Source organism: Ostrinia nubilalis, chromosome 20 (assembly GCF_963855985.1).
Source record: "Ostrinia nubilalis chromosome 20, ilOstNubi1.1, whole genome shotgun sequence".
Classification (NCBI taxonomy): Eukaryota; Metazoa; Arthropoda; class Insecta; order Lepidoptera; family Crambidae; genus Ostrinia; species Ostrinia nubilalis.
Genome location: NC_087107.1, coordinates 12296075 through 12320501, shown reverse-complemented (window position 1 = coordinate 12320501; position 24427 = coordinate 12296075). Strand labels below are relative to the sequence as shown.

General features: G+C 39.2%; 1 protein-coding gene across 2 annotated transcripts; it reads left to right on the top strand.

Moving 5' to 3' along the window:
• The first annotated feature begins 121 nt into the window (after nucleotides 1–121).
• LOC135081661 (protein krasavietz) lies at nucleotides 122–24427 on the top strand. 2 transcript variants are annotated; one of them, XM_063976430.1, is made up of 12 exons: nucleotides 122–352; nucleotides 678–749; nucleotides 8550–8726; nucleotides 9207–9307; nucleotides 9795–9860; nucleotides 10521–10593; nucleotides 14163–14328; nucleotides 16900–17011; nucleotides 20139–20270; nucleotides 21372–21518; nucleotides 22775–22970; nucleotides 23739–24427. In XM_063976430.1, the coding sequence occupies exons 2-12, from the start codon at nucleotides 689–691 to the stop codon at nucleotides 23765–23767; spliced, it is 1260 nt and encodes a 419-aa protein (XP_063832500.1). In that variant the 5' UTR covers nucleotides 122–352; nucleotides 678–688; the 3' UTR covers nucleotides 23768–24427. The 2 variants fall into 2 exon arrangements, with proteins under 2 accessions (XP_063832500.1, XP_063832501.1); XM_063976431.1 differs by lacking the exon at nucleotides 122–352 and adding an exon at nucleotides 378–510.

The window sequence follows — 24427 nt, the reverse complement described above, 5'->3', positions numbered from 1 at the left end:
TATACGTGACTTTTTATAAAATTATTTATTTTACGTATTATCTGCCCTTGTAGAGGTTTTTACGTGTTCTAACGTTGTCTAGATTTATTAGCAATAGTTTTCAATATATCAAATTCATTATTTTCTATAAATATTGTCGTAATATAGTCCCAGACACGGGAAACAGTGAAAAATCGCTCAAGAAAATTTGAATCGATTGTCTTGCCCGCACCGGACTTCCGGCGACTCCAACACACGTTGTCTCTAGCCCGAGGGAATAGAGATCGACGCAGCGTTTCTTTCTTTTCTGAACAGGCGCAGTCCGAGAGAACTCGCAAAAGGAGTAAAAGGCTCCTACATAACCTGTCACTACGTAAGTATTAGTGCACACATACATATGTAGATTGCGCAGCGCGTTAGGAAGTTCGCGTCGGTCATTTGTGCTCTTTGCTGACTCATAGTGGTCTTATCGAATCGCGAAAGTTTAGCTGAGAATTTTCTTGTTGTTTCGGCGGGTGCATCACCTTCTCAGTAAGTAGAGCACAGGCGACGCCATAGTCCTAGGGGGCGAAGGCTGCCCGGCTGGCGCGCCGTGTTGCGTGGCGCAGAGCGGGCGATGACCTTAGTCTAACGGGCACGGGGCACCACCTTTCTCATTACCGTAGCATTATCCTAATTGCCACGTGTTTCTGTTTCAGCAATATATTGTATGAGTCAGAAGGTAGAAAAACCAGTATTATCGGGTCAACGGATCAAGACCAGAAAAAGAGGTGAGTGACAAAGTTCATATTTCCTAATAATTTCACTTTTGCTTGTAAACAGTTTTATGATGCTGCCTTGACCATGATCAGTGGCGATTTCTTTCAGAACATAAATGTCAGTAAAGTAGGTCATGTACATAACACTACATTGAATCCAGCATACAAAGAAAGTTCTATACCTACCTACTTACAGATGTACAATAAGATCCTTGTCCTTATTTTACTGAATGATAAATCTATCTTGGACATGTACAACTTATGTATCAGCTCTTGGAACTTGTTTGTTGGTGATTAAAATTCATTTGTTGCAATTGACTTCAATACCATGTGGTATTCACTTCAACCTACATTGGTTTGATCGATTTCATTGCTTGTTTATTGTTACATAAATATTTTGAAGTCTATCATTACATAGATTTAATTAGTAGTTTTTACGCAATGTTTTTGCTTTGTTGCATGCACTGCCACTTAGCAAATGAGTCACAAATCTGAGTCATTTCCAAACTAACTAACTTTGTACTCAACAAGAATAACATGCATTTGTGTAAATGATATGAATATTCTAGAAAAGATATCATCAAAACAGGAAAAGTATTCATAGTTCCTTGTTCTAACACCAGTACAATTTAGGTACCTACCTTCGGAGTATCTATTCCGTAAAAATTTTTAATTCATTAAAATGATAGCTACCCACATTATTATTTTACAAAGATTTAAAAGTAACTATTAAAAGACATAATAATCATAAATTATTTTAGATTCACTTTCTAATACTTTTACTAATTTGAACACTACTTTTTTAAATGGTAGGAATGTACATTGTATTTTACTGATATAATTAGTTACACATGAAATATAATACTAGACTGTAATAAAGCATAAAGCAAAGAATATGTATGATATAAAATAATTTCTCAATTTTACTTGTTTTAAAATTAATTAGTATCAGTTAGTTATGAAATGAAACCATTATGTTGCGATGGATACTCATCGTAAATGAACGTAAATTATCTCATTTAACTGTCCACTGCGGAATTTATGATTTGCTGCAGTTCAAGGGTCGTGTTTATTTAATAACATATCAATATAAAATATCTCTTTGTTGTGAACTTGAGTTTCACACGAGTTGATAAGTTATCTTATTATATTTTGTGGTTCTTACTACTTATTACTCTCAAAATTACATTTCCTGTATTTTGAATTTGGTGGCTCTAAGTTCTTATCTTTCTTTACTTGGCCCTTTCCCATTATTTGGGGTTGGCTCTCTGTATCATGCATCTTGGGCACCTCTTGGTGCCTATTATAAGTACACAATTAATGATTTATTTCTTTATAAACTGTTATCATATGTCCCCCATTCTTATGAGTGCATTTTGAGACTGTATTTTGCAGCTTATTAAACCATTATGGTTACTGTTTTCAATAAAGTAAACTCGACAACTACTGAACCAATTTCAAGAATTCTTTGACCATTAGAATTTTAAATTATCCCTTAGTCAGTAGTCAGAACAAAATTCACGCAGTCGAAAGCTTGTCAAGCGTAAATACTCTTAAATTAAGTACTGTAAAAATGCCCTAAAACTATACTTATGTATCACAATAATGTCTAATTATCTGCAATATTCCCGAAATGTAATTTCCGCATTTTGCCGGTTAGATTTCATGTCGCCTCGCTAAACGGCTTTTTGTTGGACGAGCTATAAAAACGCTATCTGCCTTATCAGAAGTTCTCGAGGAAGTGCTAAGAGAACTCAATGTCAGGTGACAATGAGTTGACTTGCCGCGGTTTTTGTTATCAGTTAACTAATCAACGTTTTCTTTGTCGGGTAAAATATCGGCAGAATAGTAGAATAATCATTTAGGTATTACCTAATTATTTTTTCTATTTACTCACGATAACCGCTAGTTTTTTTTATTTTAAAACTAACTTTTGCCCGCGGTTTCTCGCTCACGAATTTACTTAAGTCACAGAATCACAGAAGATACGCGCGCGTGTCCAAAACCGGGATAAAACTATTCTTTTCTTTTCCTTAGGTCTCAAACCAAAGCGTTAGAAAGGGACAGAGTTACTTTCTCATTTATAATGTTACAGTATGGATTTATATCACTTGCTGTGATATAAGCGTCAAGCTATCCCTGCCAAGTCCTTCCAAATAACAATACCGCACCCAAGGTTTTTTCGCAGTAAAGAATTAAATTGTACACCAGTACAGCAGATGTATTGACTCAGCCGGGAATAGGCTTGCATAGCAAATAATAATATTAATTCAAGGCCCATACCTCCCACTTCAAACACATGTTCATTTGAACCTATTTGAAGTGTAGTCATCAATTCTTGTATTTGTTAATAGGGTGATGTAAACCACGTGGTTAAAAAAGCTGTGTAAGTTTTCGACTCGATGGACTCATGATTTAGAGAATAACTACCTCTAGTGAGTGCCAGTGCCAAAGCTTTGAAAACAAACAAATGATAGTCTAAATTTACTGGTTCAAAACTATATTATTAACTGAGTTTCCTTCCCGTTGGAGTAGGCAACTGCTGGTTGAATTAGGATTCCAATAAAGACGTCATAATATTATTGCTTTCCTTTCCGAATTCTAATTCCCATGCGAAACAACGCAAATGTACGAATTCTCGAAATTCGTATAGTAGTGCTGTGTAAATATGGTTTTTTGTTCTTTTTTGAGTGTTTCATAACATCAATATCATTTAAAAACAAAGGAAACGTTTTTATATTATTTCAATTGGATAATCTATAAAGTAAAGACCATCATCAACACTTATTTTCTAGAATTGGCCAAGTGTCTACCACAAATCAATTTATCTCAATAGAACTGGTTTCATACAACACAGTTTCTAGCAAATATCGTCTGTTATGATGCTATTTTGCTCCATACATAATGTATAAGAAACTCGCGAAGCCATAGTACCGTACGCAAACAAGAATGGAATAGTAATCACTAGTCACTACACAATTGCCACGATAGGTCCAATTGAAGACTATCGAACGCTGCGTGCTTTCTAGAAGAATCTAAGAATTGATTCCGTGGAGTCGTCTCATCTAAATGGATCACAAAGAGAAAAAGTTGTCCCAAAAATTTGGCACTGAGCAAAGTTGCAATAAATGCGCTTTTGCAATAAAAAGTGCTGTACACTGTATATTTTCTTCCTTTGTTATAAAAAGCGGTAGTGTGCCACAGGGCTTCCGCGAAAGACCAGCTTCTTGACATGCCCTTACGAGCATGTTTAGATAAATGCTGAGCTGTTATTGTTTATAAATTGTGCTCACTGTGTTCAATAAAGTCCATTCTTCTATTCTATTCCATACTTCGAGAAAATTCCATCCGATATTCATAGATTGTTATACTTCTAAGGTTCCATCCAATATTTAGAAGCACTTTACTATAATTGGCCCTCACCAATCCGTATGTCGTCATGGAAAAGTGTGACCCGAACCATTTAGCAATTGAGGAGACGCCGTATTAGTTGTCCCTTTATTATATTAGGTTTTCGGGGACAGGCCGAGGGCGAATCCATCACTGATATTGTTTTTAGGCATATTGACTATTGCTTAAACATAGCTGAAATGTTTCAAAAATACTTAAAAACAACTTGTAATATTCATGAAAATATACATTGTCTATTTATTGTACAACCTGCTAACTGTACTAATAAAACTAAAAAAAAGCAAGATACTTGAAGAAAAGTTAAAACGGCAAAATGTAGGCGGTCTTATCATTACTAACCGATCTCTTTCACACAACCCCCGTGAAGAATCAATTCAATGAGACGCGTCTAGTTCCGAATTTTCCAGAATCATCAAGAAAAGCAATAGCGCAATGATTACGTAACCAACTTTTCAACAGTTATCTAATGAAAGAAAAACTGAACACGACGTTAACTAAATTATTATTAGAACAAGTTACTTTCAAGGTGCTTACTAAGTCAATCCTAAGTTGGGAGTTGGCCAGATATCTCGACTGCTTTGCATATTAAGGCCGGGTAGCAGAGAAAATGGCGAAAATGAGGTTTTCATTTTTCATTTTTGAGGTACTAAACAGTAAAATTAAAGGCTAAGATTTTTATTGGGCATAGTTGAGGATATTTTCTAGGGCTATTAACGGATGGAAACACGATTTGATGAAGTTGACTCGATAGAATAAATTCCCAAAGTTACCTCTATTCGTTTTCTATTTATGGTTTTATTTTTAAAATAAGCGATTTGAGATTCTAAATCTTTTACTAAACTAAAGTTCAGAAATAACTTGAGGGCTTTTAACGGATGAAATTTTTATATTGCGTCTTATTTAGTTACTTTGTTAGAAAATGTGGAAAAAATCGTCCATGACGGCTTGGACAATCTCAATCAGTCGCGCGGTGGCGCTTACGGAGGACGGACGCGTGTCAGTTTTTTGGCCGTGACAGTTCGCGATTTGTCAATATTTTTGACAATGATGACTTTGATGAGTCACAGTATAATAATATCAGTGTTACTGGAGAAAGCTTAAATTTTTGATAATTAAGAATTATCAATTTTGTCTACCTATTGAAATTTAAATCGTTCGCATCCTTTTAAACGAAGACTCTACTCATGATACATAGTACATTCCTCAAATATGAGACAAAACCAATGAGTTAAAATTACATTTTAATAGTACCTACATACAATCGTCTTACACTCTTTAGAAGAGCACACTGACACAAAAAAATAATAAAAAATACTGTCTAAGGTCTGTAGCTAAAGGTCTAAGCTGTAAGATAGAAGAATCTTCTAGCCAAAAAGATGGCAGATGCAGCAGATGTCAACGGATTTAAAACTGGAGTTCATATGACTCCTTGTAGACTTGAGCGTCCCTTCCTCCACCATGCGTAAGAATGTTTCAAAAATACTGTCTAAGGTCTGTAGCTAAAGGTCTAAGCTGCAAGATAGAAGAATCTTCTAGCCAAAAAGATGGCAGATGCAGCAGATGTCAACGGATTTAAAACTGGAGTTCATGTGACTCCTTGTAGACTTGAGTGTCTAGAGCGTCCCTTCCTCCACCATGCGTAAGAATTTTCAAAAAAATACTGTCTAAGGTCTGTAGCTAAAGGTCTACGCTGCAAGATGGAAGAATCTTCTACCCAAAAAGATGGCAGATGCAGCAGATGTCAACGGATTTAAAACGAGTTGATGTGACTCCTTGTAGACTTGAGTGTCTAGAGCGTCCCTTCCTCCACCATGCGTAAGAATTTTCACAAAAATACTGTCTAAGGTTTGTAGCTAAAGGTCTAAGCCGTAAGATAGAAGAATCTTATAGCCAAAAACATGGCAGATGCAGCAGATATCAACGGATTTAAAACTGGAGTTCATGTGTATCCTTGTAGTTTTGAGTCTCTAGAGCAGTGGTTCTTAACCTTTAAGTCATGAGGGACCATTTTACCAAATTTCTGTCTTGTCAGGGACCACCTCATAATCGGTCAAAACCAGTTTGACTGCAAAAATCAGTTAAAAGTGGTTTTGACCAAGGTGTGCAAGTGCACATCGTGGACCACTTGGAATGCCTCCAGGGACCACCAGTGGTCCGCGGACCACCGGTTAAGAACCACTGCTCTAGAGCGTCCCTTCCTCCACCATGCGTAAGAATGTTTCAAAAATACTGTCTAAGGTCTGTAGCTAAAGGTCTAAGCTGCAAGATAAAAGAATCTTCTAGCCAATAACTTTAAAACTATAATTTGAACTAATTTTGCTATTAGTGGACAAATTTCTGCTCACGATGGACTAATTATCTGCTATACTCTCGACTCTCTAAAGCACAACATTTATAAAAATTTTGCTGCGGTAATGCACTCCAGGTAACAGTGTGTGATGCTCATTGCTCATAGTGATTTTCGATACAGAGCCCCGTACATACGTTATACATAAATTATGGAAAGAAAACACCCAATACAAAAAAATATGTATGCAATTTTAGTATGATATTTTTATTTATTAATAAACAAAAAGACTGAACAAAATTGATGCGTGTACTGATTAATGTAATTAACCACATGCAAAGCTTTGTGAATTGCAACAACTATAATTTATTAAAATCTATCCAAGCTCTAAATAATCGCTACTACGAGTAACTGATCATAAAATGTTTTTCCAATCGCTCAAGCTCCCGAGGATCTACCGATAGGTCGGGTGACGTAATCTTGAAATTCTTTTAGCCGGCGCGGAACTTCCGGAAGGTCGGGTGACGCCACGCCTCTTTGAACCGTGTTTACTTTGGCAGTTTATTCTATATTTATTCGATTCTAAAATATATTCCCAAAAATTTTGAAAGTTGTTTTAATTTGTATCACTTGGATATGATTTGTATTAGAAAGTGCTGTGAGTGTGACGCTTGAACGGAAGGAAGTCAACCTAACCTAACCAACTGCGTATTTCTAAACTGCGTATTTCTATACTGTGTAGCTGCGAGAGCTCTTTGGCGCGCTGTCTTCGGCGAAGTATTGCGCGCGCAGATTTTGACAGCGCGAAATACCTACTTTAGCAGAAATACCAAGCCTTAATCAGGTTTCCTCGCGGAGATAAACTCTAAGGTCGGCAAATAAGGACGAAGGTATCTATTAAAACCTTGTTCTTACTAAAACAAGATTTACAAGTAAAGTTAAACCATATTTTCATCATAAAATAGTCGCGAAATTGATAACATAAAAAGGTAACGGATGGTCATACATTTATTCATAGTGATACATGCATAACTTAAGAATCTTTAGTCCTCAATCCATACACATAACACATGCATATTATAATCTGTTGGAATTGAATTTGAATAATTTCTATTCTAAGAACTTCGTAATAAAAACACGACTAGAACCGAGTAAAAACAAATTTATTTACTCAAGAGGCTAAGAGTAAAGCTATGAATTAATTGCCTTTGTACTGTACATTATTCCATTGTTATAATAATATCTCTCTCGTTGAAATAACTCCTTTGTTTCCGTCGTACTGGTGTAGAATTTCTCGATTCTTGTGTTGTTACACATTCGCTAATTGGCAGCCAAAAACATGATAATTTTATTGTCAAACAATGTGGTGAAGTAAATTAGACTGTTTAATGCATTATACATCCAAGCACTTGAATCTGGATTCTGGATCTAATCTTCCAGTAATATTCCATGGGGAATCTCCAGTCAGACAATTGAATACTTTTGTGATTTCTTTAAACGCGATTATTTCATACATTTTGTGTGGTAAACAAGTAAATTAGAACTTAACGCTAGCTCAGTTGACTCGCATGTTATTGATTCCTAGATTTTCTAGGTCACTTAAAATTGTGTGTTCTTGTATTTCTTGTACACAGCAGTTGTACCTAGGAATTATTGTTATGCTACACACATCGCGATAGCCCAAAGATCGGCGCGATCGCAATGCGAGCCAAATATTCGCGGATACTTCGGTGCTTTTGCATAGTCCCAAGGATTTCGCTCCGCTGTCACCCGAATGCTATCGTGATCAGTGTGGCCTAGACATAGGGTGTTTTTAATATCGTACGGATTTCAATACGCACGCGGGATGTCCCTACGTCCACTCACTTCCCGCGTGCGTATTCCAGGCATTACAATAATTATTACTCGTAGGAAAAGGACAATTGCGGGTGTCACGCACGCGGGACAATTCCGCATACGTAGTGAAAAATATCCTTACAAACGGGACTGTTTCCACCTCTCGTTCTCACCACTGCAACTCCTGTGTAGCCAGGGTTTACAGCTTGATCGCCAAATAACCCAACCGGTGGAGGCCAAGTCATACCCTTACTAATGTCATTTATGTTTGTCCCCAGATGAGAAAGAGAAATATGACCCGAACGGGTTCCGCGACGCGCTCGTGCAGGGGCTCGAGCGCGCCGGCGGCGACCTGGACGCGGCGTACAAGTTCCTAGACGCCGCCGGCTCCAAGCTGGACTACCGACGCTATGGAGAGGTCATCTTCGACGTGCTCATCGCCGGGGGCCTCCTGTGTGAGTACCGACACACTAGCATCAGGTCCACAACTGGATGAAGCGATTTTCCGGTCAACGTTTACCCATAAAACAGATCCGCTCGGGTACGTCGGCACATGGATTCCACAGCGGTAGGCAAAGTCTGCTGTAGGATAACGCTTCCAATAGAATTCCACACACTATGTAGGTATAGAAGTCTTCAAATTAGGCTACAGCAAGTTGCTATGGGCGCATTACACTGTCTACATCACAAGCCTTTTCCACTGCTGGAAAAACTCCTTCAAAAGTGCGCCACAGCAATCGGCTCAAGAGGGCTACTATCTGACGCCGTCAAGCGCTGAAAGCGGTCTTTTCGTGCTCCCAAAATGATGAAACAACTAGGCTAGAGTCCTGAATCTCATGTTGAGACATCTCGTTCGTTCATATCTGATGATTCTCCACCCCTATATTTCCCACATAAACCCTTGAACCCATAACAACAGTCTGTCTGTCCCACAGTGCCCGGCGGTTCCGTGTCAATGGATGGGGAGTCCCCTAAGACTAACACCTGCATATTCGCCGCCAGTGAAGATATGGAGACGATGCGCAACTTTGAACAGGTTTGTTGGTGTTTTTGAGTAGAATTTATTTACTTTGAGAAGGCAAAATACAAAGTTATAAGGCATCTTTTGTAAAGCTGAAAACCGTCCTGACGCCGCGAGTCGGTCCAATAGCTTTCAGGTATGATGATGCTAAAATTCTTTAATGCCCGTTTTCACCATCAATCCCTAATTTTCAAGTGACCCCTATGAAAACAAAAAATCCTGTTGTGTTACTATAGGGGTCACTTAAAAATTAGGGATTGATGGTGAAAACGGGCATAAGTCAATTAACATTTCCGTTCTTCTAATATAAATAACTGTTGTGTAAATCTTTGTAATTTGCCTTCTCCCAAGTTCTCTCAATTCACATGATGAAAAACATGGCTAGAGTCCTGAAATAATTGTTGAAAAACCCTCACTCGTTCACTTTATTCTGAGCTTTATTTGTATACAGAATGAATACATTTCTGAACAACAGTAACTACATAACAGATTTATTCCGCAGGTATTTGTGAAGCTGATGCGCCGATACAAATACCTGGAGAAGATGTTCGAAGAAGAAATGAAGAAGGTAATTAACAATTAAAATTTCCGTACATATTTATTTGTAAAGCCCGGTCTGCGAGCACGTAGAATTTTGTCCAATGACCCCAAGCTACCCATCCTTATCGCTCGCGCGTAATTATATTGCTGTCGCGACTGTGCGACGTTCGCCCGCAGTGAGTGTGTGAGCGCGAGTTGCGAGCTTGGGTCATTGGACAAAATTCTACGTGCTCGCGGACCAGACTTTAAGTAAAATAAGCATGAGAGCCAAAGAACACGATGCTTTGCGGCGGCGGTGCGACGCCGGAGCGGTGTCGCTGCGTTGCGTTGTCTTACAATATTGTCATAGAAATATCTGTGGCGGGCACACGAGCGGTGCGGCGCCGCAACGTATCGTGTGCTTTGGCTCTAAATAGTCTAAACAACCCACAATGTAGAAAGATATTGTGACACCCGAGCCATCACAGAATGTAAAGTAATGTGATAAATATGTTGAACAGTGAGGATGGCAGAAAACATTATTTTTTACATTTGCACATTATAATATCTATTTTTAGATTTGAAGCCCCTTGAAGATGTAATTTGTTTACATGCTATTTTCTATCATGATGTGATACATTTTTTTCCTATCATAAAATATGATGATACTAAATTATGATAATAATGAATATTTGTTTGCAATTTACAGGTGCTCGTATATCTGAAAGGTTTCGAGCCGCAGCAGCGCATCAAGCTAGCTCGAATGACTGCCCTATGGATCGGTATGTATTACAAACACATAAAGCAGTCATTTATTAGTCCATTTACTTGTTAAATTCTCATTTCAGTGCACAGAAAAACACCCAGGTACATACTAATAAAGAATTTGAATTAGGGATTTGGTCATTGCTAGTTTATTCATATAATTAATTAACCAATGAGAATTGCCACTGAAAGCATTAGTCATTCTGAGAAATTGGTCGCATTATACTCATTTGTTGATATTGAAAATTAGGCAGGCATTTGCTTGAACAGATGATAGCACATCACAGTATAAAATGTTGTTCGAAAACCGCTCGTAAGATGCCACAGCGTTTAGTTTGATGCCGTCTTCCTTACAAAATGTAGATTCATATGATGAATCCATTAAGATCCAAAGTTTAGTCGCGATGCGTTGACTTAACGGTCGGTGTAACGGTACCACGCGGACACTCGATCGCTGTTTTTTGCGCAGTTTTATGTACCTAAGTCAATACAAAAGTCGTGTTACATTATTTTGGTGTATGAACACTGCCAAATTATATTCGTCTCATCTGGCATTATCAGGGTTATATGAATTTTAAATTGGAAGAAAATAAAATAATTTTAGGATTAAACAAACTTTAAGTATTTGGGACGTGTTTATCTATATATATAAAAGAAAGTCGTGTTAGTTACTCCACTTATAACTCAAGAACGGCTGAACCGATTTAGCTGAAAATTGTCAGGGAGGTAGTTTAGAGCCAGGAGAAGGACATAGGATACTTTTTATCCCGTTCGAAATTAAAAAAAAGTCTGCTTATTTATTGCCATTAAGGCGGAACAAAGTTCGCCGGGTCAGCTAGTATGTTATGAAAAGGAATTAATTTGGATTCAAAATTTAAAACTACTGATATTAAGACTTTCAGTATTCGAATAAGTATTTAGTACGACATCACGAATCACGCAAGTGACTGAATTTTAATGATCTCACAACTATTAAATGTAATATTAGGTCACTAATTGAACACAAAAATATTTAATAACGTTCTTTATGCTTAGGTCATCTTAGATAACCTTTACTAAATGATTCCAGTTAAATTTAACGATGTTTCGGTATAATTTTGCACACGATTAGAGCCAGGCTGCGCTCTTTGCGCTTTCTGGTGTCGAAGTGATGCTATAGTGACGCTTAAACTACTTCGATCTTACTCTATGGTTTGCTCGATAATGTTAGTGCTACAATTATTTAATTGGTACACTATATTCACTGCTGCTGACTTCAATGAACGAAAACTATTTTCTTACTTGCTTAAAAATTTACTACTATAAAGTAAAACACTGGTACATCAACCAATGACAGTTTAACTATCCTCCTAGTGACAAAATTGGTAAGTGAGTGAGTCGGTCATTCGTCTCGTTCGATTAAGAGTATCTATCTACTGAAGTAATGTTAGGATTTTTGTTGGCGCACAAGTGTAGAACCTGAACACACAAGAGTTGCATTGAGGTGGCAATAGTCCCTGTAGTAACAGCGTCTTTCCGTTCTATACATGGCCAGAACGCACCCATAGGAAACTGCTCGTGTATATTTTGTAGTGCCCGTTTGTAAATCTGTGACTCCAAACTATACACGAATTTTGCGTACTGATCGTGTATAGTTTGGAGGAGCTTAGTAAAAAAAGTCATATCCAAACTATACTCGATTAGTTTCTACTACACCACTTACACTTGACTAGAGTGTGTTTAGTTGATATTGATTTAGTAAAATATGGAATTATATTTAAAATTACATTTATTCGATATTATTACATAAAATATTATTATTTTACTGAATCTATAATAAATCTAGATTTTTAACACTATTGTAAGTGGTTTTTGAAATTAAATTGATTAGGTAGATTTCAAATTAAATAACAATTATTAGTGTAATCATAAATTCATTTAAAATGAGAGAGAGTGAGAGAAGAAAGTTCAACGTGCATTATTAATACATTAGGAGAGACTTTAAATGCTAGGTTTGTATTATCGGCCGTTTGGTGTAGTGGTTCGAAACGGACTACTATTCCGGAGGTAGCGGGTTCGATTCCCGCACAGTACAAACATTTGTGTGCATGAACATATTTGTTTGTATTGGACTGGGTGTTTTCTATGTATAGTATATATTTATATTATATTTACAAAAAAAAAGTATTTAAGTATTATGTTTAATACTTAGTATTATGTACAAGCTTTGCTTAGTTTGGGACTAGAAGTGTAAAATGTCTAAGGATATTTATTTATTATTTATTTTATTTATTAACTTTTATCTAAAGAACAAAATCATTTTGACATATTTCCATACCTACATAATTCTTAATTTAGGAGTTATTCGAGAATTGGTGAAAATTAGATATCAGCCCCAAAACAAAATTATCTTTTCTATGGCAGAATACGTGTCGAAAGATGATTCAATGTTGAAAGAGAGGTCAATAAGACAAAATGACTAGCATGCAACTACTCGCGTATAAATTGTAATTACGCACTTATTACAATACATACATGATTAGTCCGTATGCGTACTGGCGATGTATATTTTGGAGTAAGATAATTGACCTAAGTCACTACAAAGTATACGCGAGCAGTACGCAGCATATGCGTACTGGTCGTGTATAGTTTGGAGGAGCTTAGTAAAAAAAGTCATCTCCAAACTATACTCGATTAGTTTCACACCCTTGCGTTCTGGCTATGTATAGAACGGAAAGACGCGTAGTAACACTTGCTTGCGTCATTGTTAGGAGTTGTAACGGTGGGAATAGTCTTCCTAACTCTGGACTGCAACAGTTATGTAGCCAGGAGGTGCAGCTTTGAAAATAGTTCATGTCCTAACTCTAGTACCACTTGTGGATAGGTAGGCTGCGGCGTAGCCAGGAGTTTAGTTCATGTCTTTTTTATTTTTTATTCGGAAAACCAACAGCAATACAATACAAATAATGGGACCTTAAATTATGTATCTGCTTAGCCATTTATAGGTAATCGCAAATGGAAGTTAAGATGCAAATAGACCATATGCCATAGCAGACATTTATATAATTTACAAGTGAAAAATTAACAGTCAACAATACTTTTTAAGCGCCGCTGGAGTGGGAGTCGAAAAAGTTTGAATTGAATAATTTATTTATAGTAGTGGGTTTGGTTCGAAATAATTCTAGATCACTATAATTTTTTGATATATCGTTAAAACATTCTTAACTCTAGTACCACTCGTGGATAGGTAACGCTGCGACATAGCCAGGAGTTTAGTGCCTGTTTTCACAATCAATCCCTAATTTTTAAGTGATCCCTATGGTAACACATGACAGGCATTTTGTATTCATAGGGGTCACATAAAAATTAGGTATTGATGGTGAAAACGGGCATAGATGTCCTAACCCTAGTACCACTTGTGGATATAGGTAACGCTGCGGCGTAGTCTGGAGTTTAGTCCATGTCTTTACTCTAGTACCACTGGTGGATATAGGTCCATAACTCTAGTACCACCATGTCCTAACTCTAGTACCACCATGTCCTACCTCTAGTACCACCATGTCCTACCTCTAGTACCACCATGTCCTAACTGTAGTACTTTCCACAGGTAACGGCTGCGTGCCGCCGGGCGTGCTGCTGGTGCTGGTGAACGAGCACTTGCTGAAGGACAACTTGGCTCTGGACTTCGTGCTGGAGGTATTCGCCACCGTCAAGGCCGAGCGCGGCGTGGCCTCGCTCGTCACCGCGCTCAAGAAGGGCCAGCTAGAGGGCAGGTGACTATCACTAGGATACAACTACACTCGGCATCAAATAAATCGCACCTCCCGCGACAAGCACTTTCAAACGTATGCATCCCATTTTTTTTTGTTATACCGCCAAACTATTTTTCTGCATAACCCGAAGGTAAACTGGATGAGAATGCCTTGTGGCATTAAGTTCGCCTAATATTAATATTTTGGCATTGAAGTATAAATAAATAAATCCACCTATATTGGTACCATTTGAAAGCCTAGTTCTAAACTTCATTTCATTAAAGGAAATGTTTTTACCCCAAAAACGTGTCTTTATCCAGTTTGTTTTCAAAGCGACAGTTAGTCACGTAGGAGCCAACTTTTATGGCTATAAAACTGTTAAATTGCGATTAATCGCTATCCATCTGTTAAAGAGGGCACGTGAGATCATTATTTAGTTTTATAACCACAAAAATTGGTCTAATTGGTCCCAGAGGTAAGCCCAAAGTGAGGTCTTTTTTCAAGTCACATTTATGGTATATGTTAATCGTTTATTACGAAAATAAATGTGTTTTTCTCTAAGTTTATTTATTGGGCTTTCAAATAACACCAATATTGTTGGGGCACCATGATTGTGTCAGAATAAAATCTTTAAAGTACGCGTCGCGGAAGGTGCGATTTATTTGATGTTGAGTGTATTTAGGCGAGAGGATTATTCCACTTTGTTCACCTGGGTGAGGACACATCAGATTCACCTCGAAACCATTTCACCCAGCTTCATCTTCGGGGTGAATTGATTCGACTAAAGCCGTCGCCTTTGTTCATCTACGAATTAACTAATAAATAAATAAAAAGAGCTTAGTGACATAAAACGACAACAATACAAAAAAAGAACAAAAACTACGGCAGATACTGAGCCACTGTGCTAATAGGTTCCTGCTCAGTGCTCAACATTTATCTCTAAGGGAATTCATTTTATCATTACTACCAGTAATATCACGGTCTTCTAATCTATCATAATATCAAAGAACGTTTTTCTATGTGCCAACTAACGTGTTTTCTACGGCCCATACTTCAAAACAAACATTATTAGTCTATTCTTCTTTTACATATTACACTATTATCTAATCCGTTGGCGCAAATTGACGCAAATCGTGACGAAGTCATAGAAGGTCATCACGTCATCATTGTTTGTTTACTTGCACGTCTATTATTATTAGATGTTATTCTAATTGTTATTTTTGAGTAACTCCTTTATTAATAAATAAAGTACACATCACTGTGGTAAAAGTATGTCCCTTTACGTGTAGTTACGTCGTTTCTCTTCATAGAAACTCGTGTTAATGTAAAGGGCAGAGCAACGCGTCACTGTACTGGCTCGTCGTACTTATTGCGATGCTGTCATTAGTGCTGCTACAAATCACTTATCAGATGGTTTTATGATCTCTTCAGGCGTATATCGACATTGATAGATAGATAATAAAACGTTTATTTGCATAACAGAAACACACATTACAAACAGAAAGTACCAAAAGTAGGATAAAATAGTACCCTCAGGACAATATGACATGGTGTGGTAAGACAGAAATAAAAAAGAAAAAAAACATTATGACATACAATATAGGTACTTATAGATGAACTACACTGAAATGTCCCACCGACGACATTGACAGAAGGGCGCCACCATCTTCGTGCAACTATATGGTTTCCACCGTGGCAAAAGTCTGAACTAGCGATCCGCTATTGACGGTGGCCCCTCTGTCAGTGTCAAATAAAGGACAGTTCAGTGTAGTTCATCACATTGCGAGGCTGCTCGCATAAAATGAGCTATAGTTGTTGCAATTCACGAAGGCGAATGAGCTTTACATGTGTAGTGGGTCGCTACTGTTCGTGTTTCAAAAGTTTTGATAGACATTACTATCGTTATGTGCATGTACACACACAAGTAAAGCTCACTCCCCTTTGTGAGATTCAAGAACTATAACTTGTAATGCAATGCAATGTTGACATGCCTTTAGAGTTCTATCAGTCACCATTTTACCACTAAATCTACATGTTTTTGAATCTTATGTTGATTGGTGATTAATTTTAGGATAAAAATGAAGCCTTTTTTTCTCGTTGTAGTTTGGACGTAGGCCTATTTTCGTATAGGTGGTACATATTTAATTTCAAATTGATAATTGCTGTCACATTACAATTAGTAGTGTTACAAAATAAAGATACAGGTATACATGTGCATAGCAGGCCTTTTCTTTCTTTAACAAAGCTTAAGGATTAGATTTTGTCTCTTTTATAACACTCCCATATGTATTATCATTTGCTAAAATCGCTAAAATCTAGTGGCAGGGGGCGAGGCACGTAGCTCGTAGAGCTGATGGCCGTTGGGGCAGGAAAGTTCTTGAGTGGGCGACCACGAGCCGGAAGACGTAGTGTGGACAGGCCTCTCACTAAGTGGACCGACGATCTGGTGAAGGTCGCGGGAGGTGCAGGACCGGTCTTTGTGGAAAACCTAGGGGGAGGCCTTTGTCCAGCAGTGGACGTCTTTCGGCTGAAAACGAACGAATAATACGTTTGCTTGATGTCCTAAGATATTAATGAGTTATGTGTTGGCAGGCTGCTGGAGTTCCTGCCTTTGAACCGTCGCAGCGAGGACGTGCTGGCGGCGTCCTTCGAGTCGCGCGGCCTGGCCGAGCTGCTGCGCCTGCATCGTGCGCAGGCCTCGCAGGTACGCACCACCCTAGCTAGAGCACCTTGACATCGTCACCAGGTGGCACAACACTGGTGTCACAAAAAAAATTGTAAGGCTAAAAGGTAGCCTTTCGAAGCGAGTTAGTGACGCGGCGTTGGTGGCACAAGACCAAAGCTAAAGACGCTGCTTCTGTGACCTTAGCTCGAAAGGATACCTTAAGAACTCACGGCGCGATTTGTGAGACGGGAGGACACTTCCCGTCTCTCGTGTCACAGACCCTTTTTTCCGTCGGGAAATGCTTTGCACATCCACTGGTAGATGGGGACGATTAGTGGGTTATGTGGGAGGCAAGGTGTGGCGTACCCACTAAAACGCGATGCGTCCTCCCGGGCCATTGAAACAGAGTCGCAAGCTATTGTCCTAAAAATGGACATTCGTCCGCGGCACCGTCTCAGGTGATACAGATGTAACACCTTCAGGTTCAGAATGTCCAATTCCCAAAATGTCCAACGGTTTCAAAACGTCCAATTCCCGGAATGTCCAATTCCCAAAATGTCCAATTCTCAAAATGTCCAATTCCCGAAATGTCCAATTCCTGGAATGTCCAGTTCCCGAAACGTCCAATTACCAAAATGTCCAATCCACTATTATGATGGGTTAGTTAAATAAGTCCTCATAAGCTTTCTTAAAAATATTTAATAAATAACCATAAGTAAATTTAATTAATCATTTATTTATTTACAAATTATTCTTTCCTTTTTAGGTCAATAGAAAAAAATATAAATAACTATACATACTTGTATGAGTATAAAGTGCAGTAGCTTGAAATTTTTTCTACGTACTTTTTGCAAATAACACAATTTTTCTATGTTTATATGCCGTTTTTGCAAAAACTAAACGCATTCGTACAGAAATATATTAATTACTAATTTTTAAGAAAGGCTATGAGGACTTATTTAATAAACCCATCATAATAGTACATTGGACATTTTGAGAATTGGACGTTTCGGGAACTGGACATTTCAGGAATTGGACATTTCGGGAATTGGACATTTCGGGAAATGGACATTTTGGGAATTGGACATTCTGGGAATTGGACATTTTGAAACCGTTGGACATTTTGGGAATTGGACATTCTGAACCTGAAGGATGTAACAGATGTTATCCTGGGCTTTGAATATCGGCCCTACGCGCAAGACATTTACTAATAGCACTAAAACCTCCACGTTGTCCCTTACTACATTAGTCAAATAGGATTTCAAATGATGAAACTTGATGACGAGTCGTAATGGGGCGCCGCAGCGAGCCGGGCCCGCCGTGGCCGAGTCTTTCAGCCTACGCGGCGCTCGGCTGGCAACGCGGCGCTCCGCATGTCGACATGGCAATCTGATTCTAGCACGATTACGGGAGCGACTGCAGTTACGAATGTTAAATTGATTTTTCTATTCATACAAACGCGACGAAAAGGACGTTGAAACTAACGTAACCATCTAGGCCCAGTTTCCATCAAAGCGAAGCGGAGGTGTTTTGAATAAGCAATGAATTCATTATTTCCACTTCTCCGCTACGTGGCGCTGCTGTCAATTCTATAAAAAATTGACGGTCTGACACACCGCTCCGTTCCGCTTTGGTGGAAACCGGGCCTTTGTCAACAGCTTCCATTTTTGTCAGCGGTCAATAATGACTCTATTTTGAGACCGCATATCGTAATATTATTCAATAATGCTTCAACCACACCAACGCGTGCAGATCGCCATCGCTAGCGCGATCACGACGCGATTACACCGGTCAACAAAAAATTTTTTTTTTTTTGCGCATGGATTTTACTTATTATATTCTGATTATATAAGCAAATTTATATAAAAAAGTGCGATTACAAATCGAAAATATTTGCTTTTTAAAGAGTTATAGCGATTTGAATTTTCCATCTTCATAGTAAAATGTCTCTAAAGATGCACGTCACATTCTCATTGGGATATATTTATAGATAATTATGGGGGCTTATTCGCAAGAACAAGGGGCACGCTTTCATCAAAATATAGTGGGATTTGAGAGACGACGTTACCAAGGCCAGTAAACTGAAAGCATGATAGGGTTAGATTTTTATGAGAAAAATCTTGTATGGAACATGACATTAAATTAGAACTTTTCATTTTTAATAAATATTTGGACTCTATTTTAAATTTTCTCTTGTGAGAATGAATCTTAAATGGATGCTTGGTATGTTTTAATAATTAGAAAGAATTAAAGAAAGATAGAAAAAAAAATATTTGGCAACAAATTAAATCATCTCTATGTTCATGTTTCATACATTCATTGATATGAATTTTTCTATTTTTTACACATAAAAGCAAATTCAGAACAATTTTTTGTTGTTATTCTTATTTCTAGGTATTAAAGCAATAAAAATAAGCTATGCATAACCCGTGCGCAAAAATGCTGTAGACAGTTGTTATAGGCCAATGACACCTGTCATTGGCATATGGTTGCGCCGGCGATGGCGATCGGCACGCGTTGGTGTGGTTGAAGCTTAAAAGATATGGAAGCTTTAAATGTTCGTCGCATCACTTAAAGCCCGGTCTGTGAGCACGTAGAATTTTGTCCAATGACCTCGCGCGTAATTATGTTGCTGTCGCGCTCGCACACTCACTGCGGGCGTCCGTCGCACTGTCGCGACAGCAATATAATTACGCGCGAGCGATAAGGATGGGTAGTTTGGGGTCATTGGACAAAATTCTACGTGCTCACGGACCAGGCTTTATTTAAATAAAGCTTTGAAGATGTATACAGGGTGTCTCTAAGTATAGATCAAACAAAAATAATAGATTCTATGGCTCAAATGCAACAACTTTCCCCAAGAGAAGAAAGTTCAAATCTTCCGAAAAGAACCTTTTCTTTCATACAAATTGTCTTTAGTAATCATCAATTTTTTTAATTTCATTTTTTTTATATTCCTATTGTTCCTGAAGGAAAGTTGTTGCATTTGCGTAGTATAATCAATACTTTTTTTATCCATACTTACACGGATACCCTGTATCGTCACATCGCGTAGCGTCTTGTCACGATTTGAACTGCAGTCCCCCCCGAAATCGTGCCTACAACTAATGACATCTCACACACCGCCAGCATCTATAACGTACAATAAACCTGTGGGTGCCCACAGGAGGCGCGGCGGGAGCTGACGCAGGCGCTGCTGGACGAGCTGGCGGACGAGAAACCGGTGCGCGACCTTATCCAGGAACTGCGCGACATGGCGCTCAAGCACCACATACCCGAGCACGAGGTCGTCGCCATCGTGAGTACACACTATCATCATCTAAATATATAAAACTCAAAGGTGACTGACTGACTGACATAGTGATCTATCAACTCACAGCCCAAACCACTGGACTGATCGGGCTGAAATTTGGCATGCAGGTAGATGTTATGACGTAGGCATCCGCTAAGAAAGGATTTTACGAAACTCCTCCTCTAAGGGAGTCAAACGGGATCCACGCGTACGAAGTCGCGGGCGGCCGCTAGTTACAGCCATAAAACATTTACTTTTGGGCTAAGGCGTCTTCCAAGAATTTTCACAACGACCGGACCTCGGCACTGTACGCATCCAGGCACTGCAGGGCCGGATCTATTATAATATGGCTTTTTGGGCTTCAGCCCAGGGCCCCGTGGATTCAAGGGGCGCCCAGCTAAGTCAAGTAGGTACTCAAATCAAAGTCAAAAATAGACGATAATGCGAAAGAGTATAATAGATGAACCCCTAAGTAGTATTAGCCCAGGGTCCCCCTAAACTCACGGTCCGGCCCTGAGCCACCGTCATCCTTTCAGCGAAATGAAGTCCACTGCTGAAAAATGCCTCCTCCGAGGATTTATACAACCAACTGCTTATGCTGTCCGGCATCCAGGTGTTGACCACGACCTTCACCAGATCGTCGTTGCATTGAGTGGAAGGCATTAACGGTCCGTTAACTTGCAAAGCAAGCTCTGGTCAGGCGACGGATTATGTGGAGCTCTCTCTTGGAAGAAACCACATGGAACTACAAAGGAACTGACTGCCAAGCTAAAACACAACAATGTTGTTATCCTTGGGTAAAACTGTTTCTAAGCTCAACTTCAAGCTTAATTCTACCTTACATTTACATCATACTTTGACATAAGTAGTTACAAACACCTATCTCATACAAAACAGAATCTTACATGATGAAACTTGATGACGAGTCGTAATGAAATGCTGCAGCGAACTGAGCGCGTTGCGGCCGAGTCTTTCGGCCAATACGATGTTCCTTTCGCGACGTGGCGTTTCGCATGTCGACATGGCAATCTGATCAACTTATAACCTACCTTATATCGTAGTAAATAAAGTCGGAATTGTCTCAGTTGTGTGTTTGTTTGTTCTTAGATCTGGCAGTGCGTGATGTCGCGAGGCGAGTGGAATAAGAAGGAGGAATTGTTGGCGGAGCAGGCAGCGAAGCACCTGCGTCACTACACGCCGCTGCTGGCTGCGTTTGCGCAGAACGCTAAGGCTGAGATCGCGCTGCTCTCTAAGGTAAAGATAACCTATTCTTTTGATTTAATTTTTAAGAGGGCTCCATGACAGCTTAGCCCCCATGGACTAACCTTACTGGTCGAGTATTTATTTATGGCTCACAAGTTATAGTCATATTTAGGCACAGATAATAATCCACAGATTAATCTAAACCGCAACTCTTAACATGTGTGCACAGAATGAATTGAAAATTATGAAATAAAGACCCGTAATAAGTATAACACCCGAATTCACAAACATTACTAGGAGGTCTCACAGTGCGTGTGGACGCACAGGGTCCCAAAAACCTATTCAATTCCGCCACTCACGAACCAATTACAGTTCAACGCTGTGTGTTCGACTTCGCATAGCGTTCCTGCTTCACATAAGCAAACATCGTTTGTGAATACAGGTGTAAAAGTTATCTGCTGATCAGTTCACTTCTGAACACAGGCTTGCAAGCTTATCGCATTCCAAAAACTAATAAGCAGCTTTAACTAAAATGAATAAGCACTCAATTAGAGCCGGGTAAGCGTGTCTAGCGCCACACGGTGTCGAAATGTGCGAAATCAACTGAACAGTGTGATATGTCGATCTTGCTCTGTGGTAATCGACTTCACTGCTGCCCAACAATATTATTCTTTCTTAATATTAATCACCAAACCGTTTTCCTATTTGTAAGCTCTTAAACTTATGATCATTTCGTCGCGTTAGTAACCACATTAATACTACACAATGTGATAGTATTTAATCTACTTAGTTATTTTTGTAATGTAAAATCAGTTGTGAAGTTGTCGAAACCCTGAGGCCTGTGTTTAGTATACTCTGTGTTCCAGACCTCAGTGTCAATCAAAATGCGTATTCATTTTATCCACGAAGACGTGCCCCACCAATTTTTGGTCGAGGGAAGTGCGGGTTGCGGAGAGTTAGATCCGAGCAATCCGAGCGTCATTATTGTAGTGTGCGTGTACACTTATGGATAATTTAGCTTGTACCGTACAACTATTCTCGCCGTGGATTGTCTCGAAGAGATTGATTCCTGCGGGGTTACTCCGAAAAACGTTATCTGAAGTTTGCATGCTGCCATCTCTCTCACACAAAGCACGATGCCAGCATAAGCGATGGTGACAGATAGACCCGAAACTACGTAACAGCGTTTCGGAGTAGCCCTGCTGGCCGTTGTTCCTGGATCGTCAAAAATTGTGCAGTCTTCATCTTGGTTTCATTTAAACACCAATTTTGTTCTGTGCTATAAAGAGTACCTATCCCCATTGCAGGTGCAAGAGTACTGCTACGAGAACATGTCATTCATGCGCGCCTTCAGCAAGCTGGTGCTGATGCTGTACAAGACCAACGTGCTGTCCGAGGAGGTGATCCTCAAGTGGTACCGCGACCCCAACTCGTCCAAGGGCAAGATGATGTTCCTCGACCAGATGAAGAAGTTCGTCGAGTGGCTGCAGAGCGCCGAGGAGGGTGAGCGACCATTTTATATATTGTCGTCATCATCCCCAACGACTTTCACAACGACGGGTCCTGCGCGACAAGTCCTGCATTGAACTCTATAAACTCTACAGGCTGTCTCATAAAAAAAAATCACAGCTAATTTTGTGTACCAATTTGAAGCGCCACTACAATTGTCCCGAGAACTAATTTTGACGTGCATTTGTATGGAGTAACCATAGGAGTAAGCGAGAAAGAACATCACTAATTTTAGTTCCATAGATAATCTTATCTGCCTACAGTATGGCCTACAGCGCCAAAATGGCGAAACTCAAATAGGCACAAAAATATTATGACAGCAGCCAGTCCAGTGTGTATACAGGTCAGTGGAGGCCTGCCTACGTCATGTCTTCTGAACCGTGGTCTTGGAAAAGGCCTTTGTCCAGCAGTGAACGTCATTTGGCTGCAACGATATTATCATCATTAGGTTGTGTAGTTTCCACTACAGGAGTTTACCAGAGGTAAATGGAGGTATTGGTATGGGTACAGGGTACTCCCTACCCTGGCCAGACCCGGGTCGAACCCGCGAGAAATTCAGTTTGTCACTATTTTTACACTTATGTCAAATAGACGTGTTGACACCACCAATCAATTGACGTACCTTTCAAAACTGTCAAAACGAGAGAATTATCTTGCAGTTTTGTGGATTTCTGTAGTCATAGGATGGTGCTTTATTCATGGTTAAAGTAATGTAATTTTGTTTTAACATAATCATACCTAAATGCATCCTTTCATTTGCAGAATCCGAGAGTGGAGAAGACGAAGATTAGAATAAGCGCAGCGAGTGAGACTGACTACACCGCGCCGACAACAGTCGCTCGCGTCCCTACACATCCCACCAGAGGGGTACCGCCCGCCTCAGCCGCGTCAGAACTATCCCACTACCCGCGAGAGAGTTACTGTACACATAAGCGAGCTAGAATCGGCTCCAGTATTTATTAACGACAAAGCCGACCCGGAAATGTTACACTTTTTCGGCTCCAGCGGCTCGTAAAAGCCGAACGGTGTTTTCAACATGATAATATTAGATTTAAATGTAATACCGATTAACGCCCGCTTATGTGTGCAGTGAGTGAGACAGCAGTACCTCTGTGGCCTAACGAATATTCCCTAAACGTAAACTAACATGTGCGTCAACTTATCCTAGTATATTTAATCATAAATATGTTATTTTTGAACGTCACCCGTAGTTGTGGATTAGTCTTCGTTTGAGGAGTGCGTTTACGTTTTAGGAACGTTCTCTAGATACATTGTAATAAATAATAATAATTAATAATAATATTGTTATCTGCGTGCAAGAGAGCGACTCCCACGGGCGATGTTTTCTACAACTGTATATTATTCATTTCTAAAATAACATGTTGATGAAATACAATATTTTTTATTCAATTTTTTTAGGAAAATTCCAATAAATGGTGGTAACACGCAAA